The sequence below is a fragment of the Lactuca saligna genome, chromosome 2 (assembly GCF_052625555.1).
Source record: "Lactuca saligna cultivar CGN05327 chromosome 2, ASM5262555v1, whole genome shotgun sequence".
Classification (NCBI taxonomy): Eukaryota; Viridiplantae; Streptophyta; class Magnoliopsida; order Asterales; family Asteraceae; genus Lactuca; species Lactuca saligna.
This window is the reverse complement of record NC_136418.1, coordinates 50,881,323-50,891,688: the sequence shown is the minus strand read 5'-3', so window position 1 is coordinate 50,891,688 and position 10,366 is coordinate 50,881,323. Positions and strand designations below refer to the sequence as shown.

General features: G+C 33.9%; 1 protein-coding gene and 1 pseudogene across 2 annotated transcripts; one reads left to right on the top strand and one right to left on the bottom strand.

Moving 5' to 3' along the window:
* The first annotated feature begins 314 nt into the window (after positions 1-314).
* LOC145030943 (gamma-tubulin complex component 2-like) lies at positions 315-5,710 on the top strand (annotated as a pseudogene). Its single transcript, XR_013676756.1, has 15 exons — positions 315-526; positions 697-725; positions 835-880; positions 1,044-1,178; positions 1,419-1,538; positions 1,654-1,707; positions 1,797-1,880; positions 2,470-2,544; positions 2,636-2,774; positions 3,383-3,508; positions 3,625-3,732; positions 4,056-4,118; positions 4,413-4,487; positions 5,040-5,245; positions 5,368-5,710. The product of XR_013676756.1 is annotated as a gamma-tubulin complex component 2-like (transcript).
* A 591-nt stretch (positions 5,711-6,301) lies between these two features.
* LOC145029715 (putative disease resistance protein RGA3) lies at positions 6,302-10,059 on the bottom strand. The gene has a single exon (XM_078978193.1). The coding sequence runs from the start codon at positions 10,029-10,031 to the stop codon at positions 6,408-6,410; it is 3,624 nt and encodes a 1,207-aa protein (XP_078834319.1). The 5' UTR covers positions 10,032-10,059; the 3' UTR covers positions 6,302-6,407.
* Positions 10,060-10,366: the final 307 nt, after the last annotated feature.

Sequence of the window (10,366 nt, the reverse complement as noted above, 5' to 3'; positions counted from 1 at the left end):
CGGCATAAACGTTACTTTTCAGTACAATATTACTTACATTTTAGTCTTTGGATTAAGACTTACAATTCATTTAAAGAAAATATTGGATTTTCTAGAAATATACTCTATCATTTTCATGAAACAAAAAAAATTAAGGTTAACACAAAAAAAAAATTAAATGACTAAATATGTATAAAAGTTATAATGTGTTATCATCCCTAAATCATTATTTCGATCTAAAAGTCATTATTTAATTCGGACATCATTGTCAATTTATCCCATTTCATAAATGCTGCTATTAATTAAAAGAAAGAAAAAACAACAGAAGGGCGTAAGTTTTTCAAATGCCACTCTCTCCTCTCACACTCACATTTCCACAAATCGGAAAATCAGAATCCTAGATCGCTGCGTCGCCATCTCCGAATTTTCATAGCGTCTTTTTCATCTACTTGCTTCGCCATTGTCCATAGATGCAGTATCGTCTCCATTCCCTTCTACCCCTCAATGGAACTACGACAGACGTTTCCTCACCGGCCAATTTCACCAGGTTTCTCTTCTTTCTGTATATATATTTACATATGTGTATGAATGCTCGGAGACATATTTATCCCGATAATGTAATACCGAACCGTCTACCCTTTTGTGAATGTAGCTTATCTTGTTCAAAATTTGATTTTGTTGGAAACTGGTGTATAACTTTATGCTTGTTCAATGCAGGACTCAAAGGGACATTCAGTGGATATAGGGTACTTTACTTTTTCCCTGGACTGATATTGAGTTTTGTTCATGTTTCTATGCGTGTAATTGCTGTTATTAAAGCGAATTGTTTCCTCCTTTTACACTCTCTTTGTACAGTTTGGAATCTGAGAAGCTGATAGGTTGCTACAATGCTTCTGTTCAGGTACAGCTACTGATGTTTTTATGCTTTTTTGTGCAATTCTTGGCCTTTTCATTCATAATGTCAAACTAGTGTCAATTTTGAAACCTAGAAAGAAGTTAATTTAGAATATCATTTTAATGTAAAGATAAATGAAGATTTTGTGATAATGTTTCAACACATGCAGGAACTAATTGTAATTGATGATCTTCTATCTGGTTTAGTTGGGATTGAGGGGCGATATATTTCTATCAATAGAGTTGGAGGGAATGATGACTCTTTTATCTTCAATGTTGATGGATCTATGGATTTGGCACTTCAGGTAAGATTCTTCACATATACAATTATGCATACACTGATACACAGATTCACATATGTATGTATCTATAACTTCTTGGAACTCTTTTCACTTTTGGGAAATAAATATTGCAAGAAAATGCAGGAATCATCGAACTAGTGGACCATATTTTTAAAATTTAAGAAACCACAGGGATGAAAAATGTAATTTACTCACAATATTGCTATTATTAGAGGGTTTTATACATGTGTATAAATAATATAGGTGCCTGCATTGGAGAATTCAAAATTGATGAACTTTGGGTCGAATGATCACTATCTTGAATGCATTAAATCTGCTTATGATTTTGCAAGTGGCGAATTACTAAATCTCATGAAGGACAAGGTGGGGTTTATTGTTATTATTATTATTATTTTTTTAAAATCTTATTTCTAATGGCTGTGCTTTTTAGTTCTTTTAACAATATTTAGTGACCTGTTATTCTTTTGAATGTTGACAGTATGACCTCATTGGAAAGCTGCGTTCTATTAAGCATTATCTTCTTCTGGATCAGGTTAAATTTTGATTGTTGTGTTTTTGTAGTTTAAAGTATTTGAATTGAAATTAAATTTGATAATTGATTTGATTGAGTTAGAAATACAGGGTGATTTCTTGGTTCATTTTATGGATATTGCACGTGATGAACTTGATAAAACACCAAATGAGATCTCTGTTGAGAAGCTTCAGGTCTTTCTCCATTTACCTCATATTATCTGACTAAAAAAAACTCAGAGTATATTTCGGGCAATTATTGTGATTACGCCACTGATACTTTTTTCTTTCCAATAAAACATTAAAAGTTAAGACATTTTCCCAAACTAACCATTCTAATTCTCCAAATTAACCATTTTGACCTATAATATCAGGTCAAAGTGGTTAAATTGGAAATATGTCTGAAACTTTAATGGTTTTTTTTATTGGAAAAAAATAAAGTAGAAATGGTTAGTTAAACTGCAAAATTGCCCAAAATATAATGCTGTTTCTGTAATTTGCCCTTATTTGTATGATCCATATGTATAGTTAGGGATAAAAGTTATCCATATATAAGAATTGAATTATCGTTTCTCACTTTGTTTTTACCCATTAAGTTCTATCTGAGAAAATAAATGACATTTTGTAAACAGATGACTTATAGAAAAATACTCAATTTCCTGACTTTCTTTCTGAATAAAGAGTTTGATGCTCTGAATATAATACACAAATAAATGAAAATGAAAGTACAATGCTATTTTTTTTTGCAAATTAACTTTATAATTTAATTGAGTTTAATTTTCAGTCTCTGTTGGACCTTGCACTGCGTTCGACAGCAGCTGCAGCAGATCCTTTGCATGAAGATGTCACATGTTCTGTGGTCAGTTTTCATTTATTCCTATCACAATATTCCACTTTCAGAAATAATTAATTAATTAATATTTTATTTATTATTATTATGCATTTTTCAGGACACAGGTTCTTTGTTAAAGAGACTGAGCATTCTGAAAGATCTTCAAACAGGTGGTGGTGGTGGTGAGATAGTTTCAGAGGCTGTAGAAGAAGAGCCCTTTGATCACTGGTATGGAAACCTTCTCTGTTAATTACAAGGTAATTAAACACACCTTTAACATTTTCTTTCTTTCTTTCATTTAATACAAGAAACAGCAACCTACTTTCATTCATTTGTTTATTATTTATTTATAACATCTTAATATCATCTATTCCTATTACAACATTCTACTTTGAAAAAATCCATTTAGTTTGGTTTATCAATGTCATTCAAATACAAATCGTTTTCAATATTACAATGTTATAATTGGAATTAGGCTTAATCTCATAAAAGACCTTATATTTTGTGTTTTTTCCGGATTAAACCTCTGGCCCTTTTAGTCATTTTTCTTTAAAAAAAGTTGTATAATGTGAGCTTTTTATCAAGAAAACCTAAAAAAGTTGAGGATTTATTTGGAAACATTTAGAAGGTTGAGGGTTTTTTTCGGGAAAAAAAAGACAGTCGAGGGTTTTTTTGGAAAAAACAAAGAAAATTTTTAAGGCCTTTTTCATGAAAAAAAGAAAGATGAGGTTTAAATTTGGAAAAAACACAAAATATAAGGTCTTTTATGAGATTAACCCATAAATGAAACTACTTTACTAATTATCTAATTTTCTATTTTTCTAATTATCAATTAAATGAAAGTGAGGTGTTATTTTTTTTACAGGTTCAATGGCCATTATCCCTTGTGATATCAAGAAAAGCTCTGACAAAATATCAATTAATTTTTCGATTTCTGTTTCATTGCAAACATGTGCACAGACAGCTTTGTGCAGCTTGGCAACTACATCAAGTATGAGACTGAATATCCCTGATATAAATATTTATTAAAAATTAAGAAATATAAAAGTATCTCCTTTTTTACTCTTTATATTATGTGTGATTATACTTTTGTTGTTGTTGTTGTAGGGTGCACGTGCACGTGATATGCATGGAACTGCAATCTCTACATCATCAATACTATGCAGGAATATGCTTAAATTTATCAATAGCCTTCTTCATTATCTAACCTTTGAGGTAAAAGTAAAACCATGTTCTTATGTTTATAAAATAACAATCTACTTACATTTCCTTACCAATAATAACAATATATTATTATTATCAGTAAAAAGGTAAGTATGTTATATAAAAAATAAAGTACATTGTGTAAGTTTCATGCTATAAGTATGTTGCTATTATGGGTGAAGAAATATAAATATATTGCTATTTCCTATTTATTTATTAATCCAATGTTTAATGTGGTTATTTATGTCTCTGTAATTCTTCTGTCAACCAACAAAGGTAGAAGTGATATCATATTATTATGATTGAATAACATATTCTGTTTTATCTTGTTTTAGGTTCTTGAACCAAATTGGCATGTTATGCACAATAAACTTGAGAATGCAAAGAGCATAGATGAGGTATATGTTGATTTGTTTAACTTTATTGTAGCATCCTATTTTCATTTATTTTTTGTATTAAAATGTTGTGCTTTGAAAAATCTACCCAGTTAGTAATGTCATACAAATACAAAGCAATATTTACTTCTTTAGTTGGGTTGATTTTCAAAGTATAATGTTCTAATAAGAAAAAAAAATTTGTACTACAATGCTGTAAAAGAAAAATATAAAAATACATTACTATATTTCACAAATAAATGAAAGTAAATTGTTAATTTTTTCTTGTGTGTGCTTCTAATCTTTCTATTAAAATAGGTAATTCAATATCATGACTTTTTCATGGAGAAGTGTCTCAAGGAATGTTCACTTCTTTCTCCAATCCTCCTCAAGGTTTTCCTCATTCCCTATTCATAATGCTCTCAAATTTGCACATCTAATTTTACGAAATACAATATGAAAAAACAGAGGAATAGAATAGCATGTGAATTTAATATGATTTTCATTAAGCATTATTTCTGTATAAAGTGCTGTCTGGATAACTATTGTTTAAAAAATATTTGAGAAAACGATGACACACTTGAGGAATTGGAAGTAAAAAGTAAATGAAGTCAAATTGGTAAACAGTTCGGTTAAAAAGAAACATTGATATGTAAGCTACAACATTAAGGGGCTGTTTCTTTTTGACTTAATGAGGTTAACGAGGACAGTACTCTCTCATGTTAAAAACTGATGAATATTCTGATTTTTCTGGAATGTAAGGGTAAAATGGTCATTTGATCAGACAGACATCATTATCTGATCAGTCACTTTACCCATACATGACTTAGTGGGCCCCTAGGTCATGTCTCCATTAAGTGAAAAAGAAATAGAGTTGTATAATATAGAAGGTTTGTGAATTTGTTCTAATAATAATAATAATTAAGTTTTTGGGGGTGAATGCAGAAATTTGAGAAACTGAAACTTGTATGCCTTCAATATGCTTCTGCAACTCAGTGGCTAATGAGCTCCATTGAAGCTCCTGATTCAAACAGTTCCTTTGATGATTTGGATTCATCTTCCTTGGAAAATGTAAAGGTTTTGAAGCTAAGAAAGCCTTCCAAAAAACCAAATTCACCCACAGATGAGTCTACAGTCATCGAATGTATCCTGTAAGATCTTAAAACACCTCTTTTTCTTTCTATGTACGTATGTATGTATGTATGTATGTATGTATGTATGTATGTATGTATGTATGTATGTATGTGTGATGGAGTGGAGTGATTTTTGGCAGGAAATTTGAGAGGGAGTTTAGTAGTGAGCTGGAGAGTTTAAGGCCGATATTGAGCAGCAGGGCACAGGCAGAACCATATTTGACTCATCTTGCACAGTTAATTCTTGGTGTTGGTATGGATCACCACATCTAGATTTTTGTATTTTTTTTCTTCAATTTTACAGTTTGCTTGTTGGTTGTATTGGTTTTTTTTTTTTTTTTTTTTTTTTTGTATATATCTGTTTTGGAATGAGTGTTTTTGCTTGCATGATGAACCACTTGTGTAGATTTCATAGTAGTAAAACATGGATCATCTGGATTTGATTTTAGCCAAATACAATTTGTTTCTTGTTATTAAAATGATATGGAGTTTTTATTGATTGAAAGTATATGTCATGCCTCTTGAAAACCAAATTGTAAAACGCGATCCAACCGATTTATAATTTGGTTGGTTCAGATTGGATTTGAAGTTAATTTGTATTATTCACTTACTTCCATCTAAACGCGTAGAATACACTCTGGATTGATATGGAACAACTTTTAATAACTTCTGTCATCCTCAGCCACCTCCAACTTTTAGCACTTGATAGGATCAGCCCCTTCATTAACCAACTTTAGCTTTAGCTTTATGACCAATACAACTACTAAAATTAAAACCTGCATTAACCAACTTGCAGAAACATTTCCAAGCTAATGACACAAATAAAATGGACATTTAATCCTTATTAAGATCGCATGACAGGGTAACAGCAAATTATATAGTAGAAATCAGTTACAATGGACGGGAGCCATCATGCAATGAATTAGATAAATGATGAATTATGACAGAATATTAAGCACAGCTAAAGTTGTAAAATTTTGGGAGATTAAGTATCAACTTTATAAAATGTTTGGACTTTTACCCATCTTTTGTTCTTGTGTCTTATACTCGAACAAGGCAAATGTTTTGGTACAATTTGGATCACAAGGGAGGAGAAAGTTTATTATTAAGAAAGAGAAAGGAATGACTGATACAACATATCTATCTATACACCAACCAACACACTCAAATACCTAATTAATTAACATAGTTTATTATTTAGTGTGACATCAGTTGCTTCCTGTGGTGCTCCCCGTCTAACTGTTTCTTTATTTAGCCCCTTGCATTCATGGAAATTCAAATGTCGGATAGATGACATGCTGGCTAACCACATGGGCAGTTCTTGTATTCCAAATCCATCTATGTGTAACCAAGACAGTGAGGTGAGGTGTTGTATTTCTTCAGGTATCAACTCCCAATGATCCCAACCTCTCAATTCTAACGAGTGAAGGTGGTTACTTAACTTCTCGATGCCTTGGAGACTTGGGAAAGAATCGAGCTCCTTTGAGAACGGACCAACTCTCAACTCATTTAAGAAGGCAAAACAGTCAAACATTTTGTGAGGCAAGGAAGTCAGTTTGTCGCAATGGATAATTTGCAAAGTATTCAAAGAATGACACTGGTTGGGTAAATTGGTTATTTCTGAAAGACTAGGACACATGGCAATTTTTAAAGATTCGAGAGATGTGAGGCCTTGTATGCTCTTAATAGACACCAGACCTGTGCAGGCTCTAATTTCTAAGGAAACAAGAGGATGGGGATGGCACTCATCTAAGAGAATAATCTTTGGGCAATGAGTAATCTCCAACTTCTCGAGGACAGGCGATATCATTGTTGAGCTATTGGTTGCTCCATCTATCCACTTTTCCAGGCTGAACATACGCGATAGTTTCAGCGATCTTAACGATGGAGACAAAGGCTTTTTTGATCCAGTAACATCGGGAATACTTAAGCATGTCAAGCTGTCTATATCCTCCAACTCAAGATCCCGAAGATGTGGCAGGTTCTCAAGCGTCGGAAGACAGAGGCAGCTCCTACAGTCAGATAATGTGATTGACGGGCACCTCTTGATAGATAAAGATTCAAGAGATGTAAGGCCTTGTATGCTCTTAATGGACGCCAGACCAGTGCAGTTCTGGATAATTAAAGAAACAAGAGGATGGGGATGGCATTCATCTAAGAGAATCATATTTGGGCACCTCCAAATGACCAACTTCTCAAGGACAGGGGATATCATTTTTGAGCTGTTGGGTTCTCCATCTATCCACTTTTCCAGCTTTTTCATACCCATTAACCAGAGCAATCTCAACGATGGAGACAAAGGCTTGTTTGATCCGGTAACACTGGAACTCCTTAAGCATGTCAAGCTGTCCATACCTCCCAACCAAAGATCCCGAAGATGTGGAAGGTGCTCAAGGGTTGGAAAAGAGAGGCAGCTGCTACATCCATATAATCTGATCTCCACCAGCTTGTCAAGGGGAGTCCATTTCCGTTCGATATGGATTGCCATCTTCGTTACCCAATCTGGAAAATTATCACCACAAAAATTTATAATTCTCAATATCTTAACACCTCCAGGGGGCTGCAAGCCTTCCAATACATCCTTGTCAGCAACTCTGTTGGAGCCTTGATCATTCCCACTCCAATTGAACTCAATATCGTATAAATTTTTCTTTCTCGATAAATCTGCCTTGACAGCATCCTCTTTGCTCCTAACATTTTCTAGATCGACAATACAGAGCTTTCCAGTAAGGTTATTCAAATGGCGTAGCTCTTCAATACCATGTCCCTTCCTTCTAAGCACTTTGACGGAAGGCAATTTTCGGATAAGAGTCCATTGTCCCACAATATTGGTGGGAATGTTTTGGTCATAAATGAAATATCGCAGGCTTATCAAATTTCTCATAGTTTTTGGAAACTTGTTGACATGATAGCAATTGTGCAACTTCAGAGTTTGCAAGTGGTATAGTTTACCAATAGATTTAGGAAGAACACTAATATACGTCTTTGACAAATCAAGATACCTAAGATGCACCAACTCTCCAATTGAATCGTCTAACTTCTCAATACTATCTTTGTTGAGTTTTAGGATGCGTATGCACTTTAATCGTTGAAATGAAAACGTCTTCCCAACTTCACCTTTGATGAACAATGTATGCAAAGTTCTAGCCACCATCTTCCTTTCAATGAACATAGAAACCTCCGCTGCCAATTTATAGTTCTGTTCTTGGTAAAATGCGAGATGTTTAACCTGAGGGATACATGTAATGTCATCATTTGTCGCATCCACCAGACATAAGCTTTCATGTTTTGAAAGTGATAATGAAAGATCATGCACCAGATCATGCATGCTACAAGTGATGTGACCATACAGCTCATCCCTTTCAACATCTTGGAACAATGAATTGCTAACCAAAATTTGAAAAATATCATTTCCCACATCATCCACCTCCTTGTCTTTTTCCTCATCTGCTTGAACCAACCCAAAAGCCATCCAAAGTTGGATCAGTTCTTCCTTTTTCATGAGTGTATCTTTCTTAAAGATGGAACAATATGCAAAGCATTGCTTAGCCATAGAATTAGGAAGATTATCAAAGCTTAGTTGCAAGCTTTTTTCAACTCTATCCCTTTCATCTTCTAGATCCCAGACTTTGCTATTTTTGATGGACAACCACTTTTCTTGGTCATTGTAATTTTGCAACATGCCTCCTATTACCTTTACTAGCAACGGTAAACCACCACACTTTTTCACAATATCACGCCCTATCTCCTCCAATTCGGTTAGTGGTGATTGACCTGGTAGAAACGCTCTCTCTTTAAAGATGTACCAACAATGATCACTAGAAAGACCTTTTAAAGGACATGAATCCATCGCCATAGCCTTAGTTCCGATGTCAAGTTTCCGGGTAGTAACAAGAATGCTACTTCCAATTTGGGACTTCACATTTATCATAACACTCCTAAAGTCTTCCCAATATAATCTCTGTTCATCCCAGACATCATCCAGGACTAGCAAATATCTTTTTGAACCCAACTTCAATTCAAGATCTCGAACTAAATTGACCATTGTTTCCAACTTAGGTTTCTCTCCTGCAACAGATTCATAGATCTTTACGAGAAGTGTGTTGATATCAACCTTAACCGACACACACAACCAAGCTTTCACATCAAAATGTTGCTGGATTTTTGGATTATTGTATACGGACTTAGCCAGAGTGGTCTTCCCCATCCCGCCCATTCCCACAATAGGAACAATCGTAAGTTTTTCTTCTTTTCTTAACTCGGTTAAAAGGTGTATGATGCGTTCTTCCTCATCCTCCCTCCCAACAATTTTGAATTCGCCTAAATTTGGATCTGTCTCCAGGTAGGGGCGATATTGAACAACAGGGCCAGGCTGTTCATTTTGTAGTCCCAACTCGTTTGCTTGTTTATTGATTTGAGACAACTTTTCGTTAATGTTTTTGATTTTATGACCCATTTCACTACGAAAGAAAAGCTTTTTCAAGCTTGGGAGAGAGGGTACCTTTATTGCCACCCGATCTCGCTTCTTTACCTCACGCCTCAACATTTCGTAGTGAACCTCATCGACTACATCATCAGCTTCAGCAACCACCTCTTTTAGCTGTTTCAGCCACTCCATCACACTATGTTTTTGACCTTTCTGATTCTCGGCATCCTGTAACTTGGCACGAATCATTTTCAAGGTCCCTTCAAGTGTGTACAACTTCTCTTTGTAACCCCAAGCAAGGGCGACTTCGTTGACAGCTATGGATGCTAACTTTTTCAGGATCGCCTCGGCAGCAACATTAACTAAAGCGTCGGCCATTTTCAAATTTCAAGGGTGTGTGTATGTGTGTTTGAGATACGAGAGAGAGTCGATGGAAGAGCGTGAAATATAAAGTCACACAATTCAAAACTCGCAACATGGAAAACAGAAAAGATGCTTCAACATATTCAATATTAATTTTATCTTAAAAGAAATCAATATAATATTTGTAATTGGGGATTTTTTTATGTACCGTGATTCCCAAATGTAAACTTTTTTTTTTAATATATATATTTTTGTTATTATTATATAATATTAAATCAATTAAAATCATGTTTTTATTTCTTATTTTTATTTTATTTTTATTTTTATTTTTTTTTATTTTTTTTGTCTTT

Coding starts and splice junctions, on each gene's coding strand:
- LOC145029715 (XM_078978193.1), bottom strand. CDS start 10,031: ATGGCCGACGCTTTAGTTAATGTTGCTGCCGAGGCGATCCTGAAAAAG.